Source organism: Pseudorca crassidens, chromosome 3 (assembly GCF_039906515.1).
Source record: "Pseudorca crassidens isolate mPseCra1 chromosome 3, mPseCra1.hap1, whole genome shotgun sequence".
NCBI lineage: Eukaryota > Metazoa > Chordata > Mammalia > Artiodactyla > Delphinidae > Pseudorca > Pseudorca crassidens.
In genome coordinates, this window is record NC_090298.1 from 145,489,287 (window position 1) to 145,504,807 (window position 15,521).

The 15,521-nt window shown below is 45.5% G+C and overlaps 1 protein-coding gene across 1 annotated transcript in view; it reads left to right on the forward strand.

The window, feature by feature from the left end:
• Positions 1-15,521, forward strand: part of STK10 (serine/threonine kinase 10) — a 120,191-nt gene that overhangs the window by 83,723 nt on the left and 20,947 nt on the right. The window contains exons 11-12 of the mRNA XM_067732846.1: positions 4,099-4,222; positions 4,673-4,852. Of these exons, the coding sequence (XP_067588947.1) occupies positions 4,099-4,222; positions 4,673-4,852 (304 nt within the window). The remainder of the gene's footprint in view (positions 1-4,098; positions 4,223-4,672; positions 4,853-15,521) is intronic.

Below are 15,521 nucleotides of genomic sequence, written 5' to 3' on the forward strand. Positions count from 1 at the left end.
GGAAATCCCCTGAGCAGAGCCAGGAGGTTGAGAGGAGCTGGCCACGAGCAGAGCCGGGGGATCACGGAGGGAACTGCAAGGCCAAGGCCTGAGGTTTGACTGCGTGGCTTGTTTAGGGACCTGAGAGGGCAGGGCTGGAGTGTGGAGTGTAAGGTGGGAGGGAAAGGATGGGGAGCCGTCCCGGAACCTGCAGGGCCAAGGTCATGTTGGCCCGTGGGCAGGGGTGGAAGAGTGTGGATTTCATCCCCAGTGTAGCTGGAGTGAAGCAGGTGGAGAGTGACCAGCGGTAACATCCCTTTTGAAAGCCAGCTCCACTGCCGTATGAGTCTGGGCGTAGAGGGGGCAGGACTGAGGCAGGGATCCAGGGAGACCCCGGCCAGGATGGTGGCCAGACAGAGGGAAGAAGTGGTTGGATGCAGCGTGCATTTTGGAGGCAAAACCCATGAAACCGGAAGGGATTGGTGTGGGGAGGAGGGTGTGAGGCAAAGCTGTTTGCTAAGAACCATCTTTGCACTTTTAAGGCGCTCAGGCGCCCTGACAGCCCTCCTCAGGGAGACCCTATCTCGGCCGTTCTGTAAATTAGGAAACTGTTTCTTTTTTTTTTAAACCTTTTTTTTTAAGGTAGAGTTTATTAATTAATTAATTTATCTTTGCTGTGTTGTGTCTTTGTTTCTGTGCGAGGGCCTTCTCTAGTTGCGGCGAGCGGGGGCCATTCTTCATCGCGGTGCATGGGCAGCTCACTATCGCGGCCTCTCTTGTTGCGGGGCACAGGCTCCAGACGCGCAGGCTCAGTAGTTGTGGCTCACGGGCCCAGCTGCTCTGCGGCATGTGGGATCCTCCCAGACCAGGGCTCGAACCCGTGTCCCCTGCATTAGCAGGCAGATTCTCAACTACGCGCCACCAGGGAAGCCCTAGGAAACTGTTTCTTGGTGGGAACTTACCTGCCTCAGGTCATCCAGGTGAGAAGCTCTGTCTGTGTGAGGATTCTACCCGGCTTCCACTGGACCAGGAAGCTTGCTGGGGGGCTGCAAGGGGTGGGGGTGAGGGGCTTCACAGTTAGGGAGGGAGGCCTTGGACCCACGAATCTCCCTTGAGGCCAGGCCTTTGAAGGCTAAATTCATGATTGATTTGTAGGACATCTCTAACATATCAAACACATTCATATCTTTAAAAAGCACAGGGACTTCCCTGGTGGTCCAGTGTTTAAGACTCCACGCTCCCAATGCAGGGGGCCCGGGTTCAATCCCTGGTCGGGGAACTAGATCCCACATGCGTGCCGCAGCTAAGGCCCAGTGCAGCCGAAAATAAATAAATAAATATTTAAAAAAAAGAAAAAAAAAAAGAAACAAGGCCTGATTTTCCTAGTGGGTGGGATAGGGAGGGTGGGAGGGAGACGCAAGAGGGAGGGGATATGGGGATATATGTATACGTATAGCTGATTCACTTTGTTATACAGCAGAAACTAACACACCATTGTGAAGCAATTATTCTCCAATAAAGATGTAAAAATAAATAAATAAATTAAAAAAATAAAATAAACAGGAGAAAAAAAAAAAGCACAGACATCCCAAAGCCAAACATAAGCAGTTTTGGATGGCTGGGGGCATTTCTGCCCTCTAGGAGCCAGGGGGATGAGAGGCAGACTTTTCATTGGTGGAGTTTCCGCGTGCACGCATATGCACGCACACGCACGCACGCACGCACTGGTGTCCTCCTCTGTGTGCGCTGGAGAGGCGTGAGGCTGGGGGAGGGGTGGGTGTGGTTGCTCTTGGACGATGACACCACCTTCTGTTTTAATGGTCACCTGGGAGGTGACCTGTACTCCTCACTCTTCAGACCCCAAGGGCTCCGTTTCCTTTCCATCACCTCCCCTCTGGGCAGTTCAGGTTCCTAGGGTTGAAATTCCAGACCCAGCACACCCCGTCTAGAAGCGATGCCTCTGGCCCTGGCACTGGGCCTCCACCTTCCTCCCAAGCAGAGGAGTGGGTGCCACTTAGGTTTGAAAGGTGAGATATAGCCGCGGTGGAGAAGAGGTGCTCACGGTGAAAGAACAAGGCTTTGCTTCTTTGCCTGCTGTGGTCTGAAGGTCCGCACGTCCTGTCAATGTGGCCAGGCCGCCAGGCTGTGAGCTCTGGAGGGCTCTGGCCCACGTCCCTGGTCGTACCTGGATCCTAGCGTTTCCGGAGGATCGGGTGACACGTAGGCTTTTGAATGGTGTCACCGAATGGTTGCTCTCACAGATTGAGGCTGCTAGGTCAGAGTTCCTTCTGGTTTTGCCTAAAATTGCTGGTTCTTTCCTTCTTAAGCCTGTGTCTGCCTGCCTTTCCCTTGTGAGAACTCAGGTTGGTCAAGGAGGAGATGTCAGAACCTGGCTGCTTACCTCCTTCTCTGTTCGTTTTTTGGTCAGTTGTTCTCTGAGCCTTAGTCCCTCTTGTGTCAGGGTCTCCCTCTCTTCGTCAGCTCTCAGCAATCACCTCCTGTCTCCTCTCTTCCCAAACGCAGAGGCTCCCAAGGAAGCTTTCTTCTGTGCCTCTAGAAAGCATTTCTGGCTTTTCCCAGAGACTGGGCAGCCTTTACCTCTTCTTCTCGTTATCATTCGAGAAGTTACCACTTGGGGAGTGATTGCCATGTGCCAGACAGACACTACAGGTATCATCTCATGTAACCTTAAAGAACCTGAGAGGTGAAGATTATCTCCCCATTTTACAGATGCAGGAACAGAGCCTGCAAAGACTGAGCGACTGCCTAAGGGAAAGTGAGCTGAGCTAAGATTCAAATAAGGCCCCCCGACCCCTGAGAGCGTGCAGGCCTCTCCTCCTGCAGCTGTTCCACTCAGAGCTGTGAGGAAAGCCCCACAGCGGGGGTGGCCATGGTACAGGCTGCAGACGCTGGACTGGAATAGGACACGGGCTGCCAGGGAACCACCCCCCGTTCACAGTCAGGAGGCCCAAGTTCTTTCTGCATCATTTTAATTTCTTTTCTGATTCCATAAATGATACATATCAAGTTTTAATGGACTTGCCCAGAAAGAAACACAATTGGTGGGGTTTATCCCACCAGTATTTTTTCTGTGTACACACATATACACAGTGACAATAGGTATGTTACCAAATGAAGGTACACTGTGTGGTTGGGGTCAAATTTTTATTGTATTTACATTCTGAATAGGTAATATCGTGGTTCAAAACTCGACAAGAAAAAGAGGGTAAACAGCGAAAAATTTCCCTCTCTCACTTTTCTGCCAGCCATCCAGCTCCCCTCCTTGTGTTAATACTTTACAGTGTAATCCTTCCAGAAACACTCAGTGTTTAAATAGGAAAGTAAACACACACATGCACATGTGCACACACATATAGGGTCCTTTTTGTTTTTCACCCAGATGGTAGGTAGCATAAGAGACCCACACTCTTCAACACCTTGCTTTTTTCATTCAGGGATCCATCCCTATCTGTTCATAAAGAATTGCTGCATTTTTCATAGATTTTTTTTCCCATGTAATTCAATATCTCCGAGAACTTGATTTTTTTAATGGTTGTATAAAATTACATCAGATGGACATATTTAATTAGACTATATTGATGGACATTTGTTTCTAATTTTGTACTATTATAAATAGCGTTGTTATGGATATCCTTATTCAATTTTGTTGTGCATCTATGAATATCTCTTTAGAATCAGTTTCCAGAAGTGGAAGCTACTATGTCAAAAGGCAGAGACTTATTGCATTGTCCTCCCCCTATATTCTTGCTTATTTAATGAAGATGTTATTTCTTTTTAATTTGTATTTCATATCCACCTAGCTAATTTAAAGATTTTGTCTTTTGTTTCATGTCTGTCCATGTTCTGTGCCGCTTTTTAAAATTAGAATATTCCTGTTTTTCTTATGGATTTGGAAGCACCCTTTATATATTAAAATTATTAATGTTTTGCCTGTCAATAAATGTCCAATAAAGTCTGAGTTCTAAGTTCGCGTCATGCCTCTACCCCAGTCTTGTGTGACGCCTCTCCACGCCCCAGCCTTCAGTGTCCCTAGCTATGAGTTACATGATCACTGAGGGCAGTTTCTGACTGAAATGTCCACATCCTTCCACCCTTCAGGCGCCAGGAACTCCGAGAACTTCGGCTGCTCCAGAAAGAAGAGCATCGGAACCAGACCCAGCTGAGCAGCAAGCATGAGCTGCAGCTGGAGCAGATGCACAAACGTTTTGAACAAGAAATCAATGTGAGCGTGAGAAAAGATGGGTCCCTATAGGGCTTCTTGCTTCCATGTTTTCTTTAAGCGGAAGTTGCAGAGTGAGGATGATTGGGCATGGAGAATAATTCACGACAATTGCCCAATTCCTCTGTTTCCTGATCTCATTAGGCGTTGACTTATAAACACAGCATTGCATGAAGGTCACGATGCTCCTCTGAGTCACGCAGGAGGATCTCTAGAGGGGCCATAAACTTTACTGAGCCCCATGCAACAACCCTGCGAGGTAGATGGTCTGGTCTTCCTTTTGCACATGAGCAGAAAGACTCAGAGAGGTTCAGTGACTTGTCCCAGGTCACACAGCAAAGAGGTGGTAGACCTGGGATTCAAACCCAGGTCTGAGCACGGGCCCTGGGCTTTCCCCATCTCCCTCCCAGGTATAAGGTGACTTTCCTGAATTTCCCTTTCTGCTCCTTCCAGGCCAAGAAGAAGTTCTTTGACACAGAGCTGGAGAACCTGGAGCGTCAGCAAAAGCAACAAGTGGAGAAGATGGAGCAAGACCATGCTGTGCGCCGCCGGGAGGAGGCCAAGCGGATCCGCCTGGAGCAGGAGAGGGACTACGCCAAGTTCCAGGAGCAGCTCAAGCTGATGAAGAAGGAGGTGAATACGTGTTGGGTGGAAGCAGGGGTGTCTAGGAGGATTAGGACCCTCCCGGTTGCAAGTAATCAAAACCCAACTCAACCTGGCCTCAGAAACAGAGGGAATTTGGGGGAGCTTGTATGCATGAAAAGCTCACATCCAGCTATGTCTGGATCTACACCCTCCCGCTGTGCCAGTAGGAGCCCCTTCCCCGTCATTTGGGCTCTGCTTTCCTCTGTGTGGATTTGGTTTCAGGCAGGCCCTCGCCATGTGGCCTCAGGCAGCTTCCTGTACATCCCCCCAGCTTAGCAGCCCTCGCTGAAAGAGCAGGAGGAAGGAAGGGATAGCAGTTCAGGGAAACTTGAGATGCTGTCTCCAGAGGGGCAGTGGGTGCTGGATGGGTGCACACACGTCCTCCATGCCCTACTCTCCCTCCCCCTAGAACAGCAGCCCCCTAGTTTGGACCTATGTGCCTGTTCTCCCTCTTTTCCCATCCAGCTGGAAGTGGAAGTGGGAGGTGGCAAAGAGGTAGATGGTCCTGAGACAAGGGAAGGGTGGCGTATTTCTCAGCCTGCCCAGGGAAGGGCATCTGGGTCCCAGAGAGCAGCTCACACCTCCCCCTGTGGAGCCAGACACTGGGAAGCTGGGACAGACTTTCTTTCCTAAACTCTCAGGAGGAAGGAGGGGGACAGGGAGGGTAGAAGCCCTGGGGCAGGTATACCGATCAAGGCTGCTTCCCAATCTCCAGATGGGAGCAGCAGGTGAACAGCTTCCATGGTGCTCGGGGACCTCAGAACCCAGCTCCTAGACTTGACTGTGACGGACATGACATTTGGTGTATCCGAGGGCCCTCCGGTGGCTGCCTGTGGGAACCGGGGCCACGGGCTGGCTGAGCAGGGCCAGGGCTGGGATGAGACAACTTGTCTAGGGCACAGAATTTAAGGAGGTGCCAAAAAACTCCATAATCAACATAAATAATATTCTGATGCAGTGTTTTAAAATAAAAATTCATGTAAAATATTCATGATGAACAGAATATCAGCTATTTCAAACAGAGGCAGGGGACTTCCCTGGCGGTCCAGAGGTTAAGACTCCGTGCTTCCACTGCAGGGGACGCGGGTTTGATCCCTGGTCGGGGAACTAAGATCGCACGTGCCGCGTGGCGTGGCCAAAAATAAATGAAATAGAATAAAATAAAATAGGCAGGATCCGACAGGGCTGGGGTTAGTGTGAGGCGATGAGGCTGAGCCCTGCAAGTATAGGACTTGACCCTGTCTGTATTTGAATTTTGTTCATAATTTTTTTTTGCATGAATTTTGAGTTTTTAAAATTGTATTTATCTTGATCACTGAGTTTTTTGGCATTCCCTTTTGTGCCTGAGGTGAGTGCCTTGGCTTACCCTGGTCCTGAACCTCCTGCTGAGAGATGGGCCAGTGGGCTGAGATGTGTGGAGGGGAGGAGGGAGAAGCTGATACTAAGCACATCCCCAGCTCCAATGCTGGGAGCACAGACTTGGTTCCAGGTCTTGGCTGTGTGGCTCAAAGCGAACTGCTGGGCTTTGGACAAGCTACAGGCAGACCTTGTTTTAATGCACTTGGCAGATACTGTGTTTTCTTATTTTTACAAATTGAAGGTTTGTGGCAACCCTGCGTTGAGCAAGTCTTTCTGCACCATTTTTCCAACAGCATTTGCTCCCTTCCTGTCTCTGTGTCACATTTTGGTAATGCTTGCATATTTCAAACTTTATCATTATGATTATATTTGTCATGGTGATCTGTAATCAGTGGTCTTTGATGTTACTTTTGCAAAAAGATTACAACTCGCTCAGATGATGATGAGCATTTTTTTAGCAATAAAATATTTTTTAAGTTGTATACAGTTGTTTTTTTAGACATAATGCTGATGCAAACTTAACAGACTACAGTATAGTGCAAAGATAATTTTTTCTATGCACTGGGAAACCAAGATATTCACGTGACTTGCTTTATTGAGATGTTTGCCTTATTGTGGTGGTCGGGAACCGAGCCAGCAATATTTTTTGAGTTCTTGCCTGAGTTCTGGCTGCCTTCTGTCACAGTGAGAGTTATTCAGCTACTGTTCTGTTGAATATCTACATGTGTGGCACTGTAGGAGGTGCCAGGGATACTGTAATGAACAAAATAGATAGGGTCCCTACACTCAAGGAGTTGTTAATTGCCAGGGAAACCAGAAAAAAAAAAGCACATCAAATAAAAAAACACTTGCCCATTGCATACATGCTGTGAGAGCAAATAGGTTGGTTAACTAGAGAACTTACGGAGAGATCAGTATGTGACATTTAGGCTGAGACCAGAAGGATGTTTCTAGGAGGGTGGAACAGCATGTGCAAAGGCCCTGAGGTGTGGGAAAGAGCTGGGAAAGAACTGAAAAAATGATCAGTGTGGCAGGAGCTTAGGAAGCGATTGGGAGATTTGGACGAGATGAAATCAGACAGGTAGAGAGGGGCCAAATCACGGAGGGAGGTGAGTCAGAGGCAGGAGTTTGCTGTTTGATTCGGTGCTGTTTACCGTGCATTCCTCTCAGATATTTTGAGCATTAAATGAGAAGCACCCAGTGTCTGCCCCAGAACAAGTACCCCGCGGATTCCAGTTTCCTCTTGGCGCCTCACCCCCATCACGTACGCGCACCCTTTGTACGTGCGGGTGGGGGAAGGAGTTGTGGGGACTTTAAAAGTGGGAAAAAGAGGAGGTGCCTGGGACGGGGAGGTGTGAGGGGTCGCCACGGAGTTCCTCGCCCTTGGCCGGCACCGACCTTTAACAAAGGTGGACGTTCTTGTTGTTGGCAGCATTCTAGGAGGGTTTTCAAGCCTGTCAGTGAATTCTGAGGCAGTGCGTAGGATCTGGTACTTGGGCTTCTTCTCAGATTCAGTTTTTGGGTTTTTCTTTTTCCCTGGGTGTTTTTCTTCAAAACGTTTTCATGGAAAGAAAAAGCTTGACCTCTTTGCCCTTTTGGCTTCTGCCGTTTGCTAAGACTGTGACCCTGTCACTGTCCTCCCATGAGGCATTCTTGCTGTCAGGACTCCGGCTCGCTGACTGAACAGAGCCGCTGGCTTTAACCTGCTTCACGGTGGAGCCAGGCGAAGCGTAGGCGGCTTGTGCTTGCTTCCGGTCCCCAGAGCTAGCTGCAGGGGTTTTGTCACTTAATTAATCAGTATATATTTTTAGAGCTCCTACTGTTTGTCACCCCTGTACTAGGCAGTGATGAGCAAATCACACACAGCCCCTGTCCTCAGCTTTGCCATTGTTGTAAGAGGCTGTCAATAGGGAAAGAGTTGCATGTTACATGGTTATAAGAAGTTTGACAACGTACTACATTTTTATCAGAGGGAGTAAAGGGGGAAGGTGGTCTTTTCCACTTGTAAAGAGAGAAGCAAGTTCTTTTAGGATGGCATCACAGGGAAGTGGTTGTGTGGGCCTGGAGTCAGAGAAACTCGAGTTTGAATCCCGACTCTGAACGCGGGCAAGCTGCTGCAACTCACGGAGCCTCTGTCTCCTCTGTGAAAGCAGGTAATGACAGGGTCACTCATGACGCTGTTCTGGATAGAGACTAAATGACAGAGCCAGACACCTGGCACCTGGTAAGCACTTACTGCATGCTGGCCCTTTCGGTTATTCTTACCATTATCATTATTATCAGCGTCCAAAGTAAGGTCTAGAGATTCTTGCTGGTGGGGGCCGGTGAAGGGCTTTGCTTCATGGTACCCCCCCCAGGTGTCCCACGATTCCACGTCCTGCCATTGCCTACTCCACAGTCCGAAGACCTTCGATCACAAAGGTCACCTGTGTGAGGGCTACTGGCGAAGCCCAGCAGGGAGGCTTGGGTACGCCCTTGGATTGGTGGTTAGGATGCACCAGCAGGGGTGAAGGACGAAAGTGGGAATGAGTAGGACCCCCAGTTGAGCGGGCTCTGAACTACCCACAGATGCATTAGCCAGCCCAGTGCTGCATCAGAGAAATCCACACGTGGATGCTGGAGAAGACCATACACAGACCCACGTGGACTTGACTTTAATTAGTTCAGAGCAAGGAAGGGTTCACCCTGTCCATCTCCCTATGATCCACTGAACGTGAGAAAGCCAGTCATGGTGTGATCTCAGGCATAGAAAACATACAAAAATAACAGAGGGTAAAACTTGAGATGCCTCATGGGACCTCTTTCATGGTTACAGCAATTGTTATGAAATATCATGCTAATGACCTTCCAGCATTTAGGAGGTATGCATATAGGAAATATCATTATTCGTAAGCTAGTTGAATGGGGACGTGTTTATTCTTCGTTGTTGTTTCAAGTAATTAACTAAATCTAGTACTGTGTGTGTCTACATATAGAAATAGAATAAATGTATAATTGTGTTCTATGAGAATGGAATTGATGGTCTGGTCCTCAGTCCCCATACACACAGTACACTTAACATCCACGAGAAACTCAGTGGACAGTTGTAACTTACTTCTTAGATCATCTAAATTTGAAAACAAATTCAATCAGTCTTGAAGGAAATCTTTCCAGAACTCTTTGTTTTCCTGCCTTCCTAGGCAAAACTCATTAAACATAATTTAACTATTTCTTAAATAGTTTGGATCTCTATAACATCAGAGAGTTATATTCCTGGAAGGACCCTAGAAGTTTTAGTTAAAAGCCAGATCATTTTTTTCTGATGAGAAAATGGGAAACAAGTCCAGGGACTGTTCCAAAGATGTGCAGTTGGACCAGAAAGCAGGATTTCTGACATGTAGTAGAAAGCCTCTCTTTATAGACCTCAGCCAGAGTGGCGCTGGTCCATCCCTGTCCTCAGGGGTTACTTATGAGCAGGTCCAGGTGTCCCTTTGCTAAGTAGCTCCACGTGACTCGACTCTGAATGTTCTTTTGCTTTCTCCCTCCGTTGTCAGTGGTATAAGACTGTTCAGTGCCTTTAGCAGAAACCTCCAAACCCTTTTCTAAACTGCTGTTTCTCATCTTCTGTCCTGGAAAACCACATCATCAAGCTTGAAGAGCACACTTCTAAGCTAGTGCATCCTTTCAATTGTATGATGCCTTGAATGGGGCTGTCAGAGGCGTTTTGACGAACACCTGACTGGTGCTGAATTATGGTTATGTACCCTATTATCCAAGCGAGCCCTTGGACATGGAAGGTGATGTGGCACAAATGAGATTTTTGAGATATTTTATGAGGACTTCTAACACAGTGATTCTCAACCAGGGACTCTTTTGCTCACCAGGGGACATTTGGCAGTGTCTAGACACATTTTTGTTGTCACAACTGGGGAGAGGGTGCTACGGCATCTAGTGGGTAGGGGCAGCGATGCTATTAACATCCTGCACGGTGCGTAGGACATCCCTCGCAACAAAGAATTATCTGCTTCCGAAGTCAGTAGGGCCAAGGTTGAGAAACCCTAATCCAAGGCCATTAAAGCTAAAGAACAAAGGGGCAGAATTCAGATTACAAACCTAAAACCATGAAAGAAAACACCCAGGAACTGGAAGAAGAGACAATAAAGAATAGCTGGTAGGATTTGGGGGTCAGATGATAGTGTATGTTTAACTTTAGGGGAGGCCGCCAAACTTTCCCAAAAGAGTCTGTATCATTTTACATCTCCAAGACAATGTGTGAGAGTTCCAGTTGCTTCCCATCCTCACCAGTACTTGGTATTGTCAGTTTTATTTTTTGTTTTAGCCATTCTGATAGGAAGTGGTAGCTCATTGTGGCTTTATTTGCATTTCATTAATGACTAAAGTTGAGTATCTTTTCCTGTGCTTTTTTGCTATCTATATATCTTTTTTGATGAGGTACCTGTTTAAACCTGTTACCCATTTATTTAACTGGGTGATTTGTTTTTTTATTACTGAATTGTGACAGTTATTTTTACATTCTGAATACAAGTACTTTGTCAGTTATATATTTTGCAAATGTTTGCTCCCCGTCTGTGGCTTGTCTTTTGATTCTCCTAACAGTGTCTTGCATAGAGCGGAAGCAGTTAATGTTGGTGAAGTCCAACTTATCATTTTTTCTTAGGGATCGTGCTCTTAGCGGCTTATCTAAGAAATCTTTGCATAACACAAGGTCATATGTTTTAGATGTTTTATAATTTTAGGTTTTATATTAAATGCATAGTGTATGGATGAGTTTCACTATTATTATCATGATTGTTTTGCCTGTGGATGTCCTAGCACCTAGTTTTCTAGCACCATTGGTTGAAAAGACTGCTTTCTCCACTGACTTGCCTTTGCATCTTTGTGCAAAATCAATTGACCATACATTTATGTATCTATACCTGGACTCTCTGTGCTGTTCTGTTGATCTATCTTTTACCAGTTCTACAATGTCTTGATAAATACATTTTTACAGTAAGTCTTGAAATCAGGTAGTGTGAGTCCTCCAACTTTGTTCCTTTTTTCAAAATTGTTTTGGCTATTCTAGTTCCTTTGCCTCTCCATATACACCATAGAATCAGCTTGTTGATTTCTATAAAAATGTCTGCTGGGATTTTTGATTGAGATTGAGTTGAATCCGTGGATCAAGTTAGGGAGAAGGGAATCCGAACAATATTGAGCCTTCCTTTCCATGAACACAGTACATCTCTCCATTCATTTAGGTCTTCTTTGACATCTTTCCTTAGTGTTCTTTTTTAGTTTTCAGCATACAGATTCAGCATATATTTTGTTAGAATTATTCTTATTTCATATGTTTTTGGTGCTGTTGTACAAGGTGCTATTTTTTAATGTCAGTTTCTTTTTTTTCTTCATTTGTGAGTATACCAGCATTTATTTTTAATTAATTAATTAATTAATTTTTAAAACATCTTTATTAGAGTATAATTGCTTTACAATGTTGTTTTACTTTCTGCTGTACAACAAAGTGATTCAGCTGTATGTATACATATATCCCCATATCCCTTCCCTCTTGCGCCTGCCTCCCACCGTCTGTATCCCACCCCTCTAGGTGGTCACAAAGCACCAAGCTGATGTCCCTGTGTGAGGCAGCTGCTTCCCACTAATCTATTTTACATTTGGTTGTGTATATACATCAGTGCTACTCTCTCACTTCATCCCAGCTTACCCTTCACCCTCCCTGTGTCCTCAAGTCTGTTCTCTACATCTGCATCTTTATTCCTGTCCTGCCCCTAGGTTCATCAGAACCATTTTTTTTTTTTAGATTCCATATATATGTGTTAGCATATGGTATTTGTTTTTCTCTTTCTGACTTACCTCACTCTGTATGACAGACTCTAGGTCCATCCACCTCACTACAAATAACTCAGTTTCGTTTCTTTTTATGGCTGAGTAATATTCCATTGTATATATGTGCCGCATCTTCTTTATCCATTCATCTATCGATGGACACTTAGGTTGCTTCCATATCCTGGCTGTTGTAACTAGAGCTACAATGAACATTTTGGTACATGACTTTTTTTGAATTATGGTTTTCTCAGGGTATATGCCCAGTAGTGGGATTGCTGGGTCGTATGGTAGTTCTAGTTTTAGTTTTTTAAGGAACCTCCATACTGTTCTCCATAGTGGCTGTATCAGTTTACATTCCCACCAACAGTGCAAGAGGGTTCCCTTTTCTCCACACCCTCTCCAGCATTTATTGTTAGTAGATTTTTTTTTTGCGGTACGCGGGCCTCTCACTGTTGTGGCCTCTCCCGTTGCGGAGCACAGGCTCCGGACGCGCAGGCTCAGCGGCCATAGCTCACGGGCCCAGCGGCTCTGCGGCATGTGGGATCCTCCTGGACTCCCCTGCATCGGCAGGCAGACTGTCAACCACTGCGCCACCAGGGAAGCCCTGTTTTAGGTATATTTTGATTTCCTCTTTGATTTCTTCAGTGATCTCTTGGTTATTTAGTAGCGTATTGTTTAGCCTCCATGTGTTTGTATTTCCTACAGTTTTTTCCTGTAATTGATATCTAGTCTCATAGTGTTGTGGTCAGAAAAGATACTTGATATGAGTTCAATTTTCTTAAATTTACCAAGGCTTGATTTGTGACCCAAGATATGATCTGGCCTGGTGAATGTTCCATGAGCACTTGAGAAGAAAGTGTATTCTGTTGTTTTTGGATAGAATGTCCTATAAATATCAGTTAAGTCCATCTTGTTTAATATGTTATTTAAAGCTTGTGTTTCCTTATTTATTTTCATTTTGGATGATCTGTCCATTGGTTTAAGTGGGGTGTTAAAGTCCCCTACTATGAATGTGTTACTGTTGATTTCCCCTTTTTGGCTGTTAGCATTTGCCTTATGTATTGAGGTGCTCCTATGTTGGGTGCATAAATATTTACAATTGTTATATCTTCTTCTTGGACTGATCCCTTGAACAGTATGTAGTGTCCTTCTTTGTCTCTTATAATAGTCTTTATTTTAAAGTCTATTTTGTCTGTTACGAGAATTGTTACTCCAGCTTTTTTTTTTAAATTTATTTATTTTTGGCTGTGTTGGATCTTCGTTTCTGTGCGAGGGCTTTAGTTGCGGCAAGTGGGGGCCACTCTTCGTTGTGGTGAGCGGGCGTCTCACTATCGCGGCCTCTCTTGTTGTGGAGCACAGGCTCCAGACGCGCAGGCTCAGTAGTTGTGGCTCACGGGCCCAGTTGCTCTGCGGCATGTGGGATCTTCCCAGACCAGGGCTCGAACCTGTGTTCCCTGCATTGGCAGGCAGATTCTCAACCACTGCGCCACCAGGGAAGCCCCTCCAACTTTCTTTTGATATTCATTTGCATGGAATATCTTTTTCCATCCTCTCACTTTCAGTCTGTATGTGTCCCAAGGTCTGAAGTGGGTCTCTTGTAGACAGTGTATATATGGGTCTTGTTTTTGTATCCATTCAGCCAGTCTCTGTCTTTTGGTTGAAGCATTTATTCCATTTACATTTAAGGTAGTTATCGATATGTATGTTCCTACTACCATTTTCTTAATTGTTTTGGATTTGTTTTTGTAGGCCTCTTCCTTCTCTTGTGTTTCCTGCCTAGAGAAGTTCCTTTAGCATTTGTTGTAAAGCTGGTTTGGTGGTGCTGAATTCTCTTAACTTTTGCTTGTCTGTAAAGGTTTTAATTTCTCCATCGAATCTGAATGAGATCCTTGCCAGGTAGAGTAATCTTGGTTGTAGGTTTTCCCCTTTCATCACTTTAAATATGTCCTGCCACTCCCTTTTGGCTTGCAGAGTTTCTGCTGAAAGATCAGCTGTTAACCTTATGGGGATTCCCTTGTATGTTATTTGTTGCTTTTCCCTTGCTGCTTTTAATATGCTTTCTTTGTATTTAATTTTTGATAGTTTGATTAATATGTGTCTTGGTGTGTTTCTCGTTGGATTTATCCTGTATGGGACTCTCTGTGCTCCCTGGACTTGATTGACTATTTCCTTTCCCATGTTAGGGAAGTTTTCAACTATAATCTCTTCAGATATTTTCTCGGACACTTTCTTTTCCTCTTCTTCTTCTGGGACCCCACTAATTCGAATGTTGGTGCATTTAATGTTGTCCCAGAGGTCTCTGAGATTGTCCTCAATTCTTTTCATTCTTTTTTCTTTCTTATGCTCTGCGGTAGTTATTTCCACTATTTTATTTTCCAGGTCACTTATCCTTTCTTCTGCCTCAGTTATTCTGCTATTGATTCCTTCTAGAGAATTTTAAATTTCATTTATTGTGTTGTTCATCGTTGTTTGTTTCATGTTTAGTTCTTCTAGGTCCTTGTTAAATGTTTCTTGTATTTTCTCCATTCTATTTCCAAGATTTTGGATCATCTTTACTATCATTATTCTGAATTTGTTTTCAGGTAGACTGCCTATTTCCTCTTCATTTGTTAGGTCTGGTGGGTTTTTACCTTGCTCCTTCATCTGCTGCACGTTTTTCTGTCTTCTCATTTTGCTTAACTTACTGTGTTTGGGGTCTCCTTTTCGCAGGCTGCAGTTTCCTAGTTCCCATTGTTTTTGGTGTCTGCCCCCAGTGGGTAAGGTTGCTTCAGTGGGTTGTGTAGGCTTCCTGGTGGAGGGGACTGGTGCCTGTGTTCTGGTGGGTGGGGCTGGATCTTGTCTTTCTGGTGGGCAGAGCTGCATTTGGTGGTGTGTTTTGGGGTGTCTGTGAACTTAGTATGATTTTAGGCAGCCTCTCTGCTAATGGGTGGGCTTGTGTTCCTGTCTTGCTAGTTGTTTGGCACGGGCCGTCCAGCACTGGAGCTTGCTGGCCGTTGGGTGGAGCTGGGTCTTAGCATTGAGATGGAGATCTCTGGGAGAGCTCTTGTCAATTGATATTACATGGGGCCAGGAGGTCTCTGATGTTCCAATGTCCTGAACTCGTCTCTCCCACCTCAGAGGCTCAGGCCTGACACCAGGCCAGTGCACCAAGACCCTGACAGCCACACGGCTCAGAAGAAAGGGGAGAAAAAAAGAAAGAAAAAATAGTTTTTTAAATAAAAAAGTAAAAATAAATAAAATAATTAAAATTAAAAAATAAAATAATCAAAATTTAAAAATTTAAAAGTACTAGAAGGGCTTCCCTGGTGGTGTAGTGGTTGAGAATCTGCCTGCCAATGCAGGGGACACGGGTTCGAGCCCTGGTCTGGGAAGATCCCACATGCTGCGGAGCAACTAGGCCCGTGAGCCACAACTACCGAGCCTGCGCATCTGGAGCCTGTGCTCCGCAGCAAGAGAGGCCGCGACAGTGAGAGGC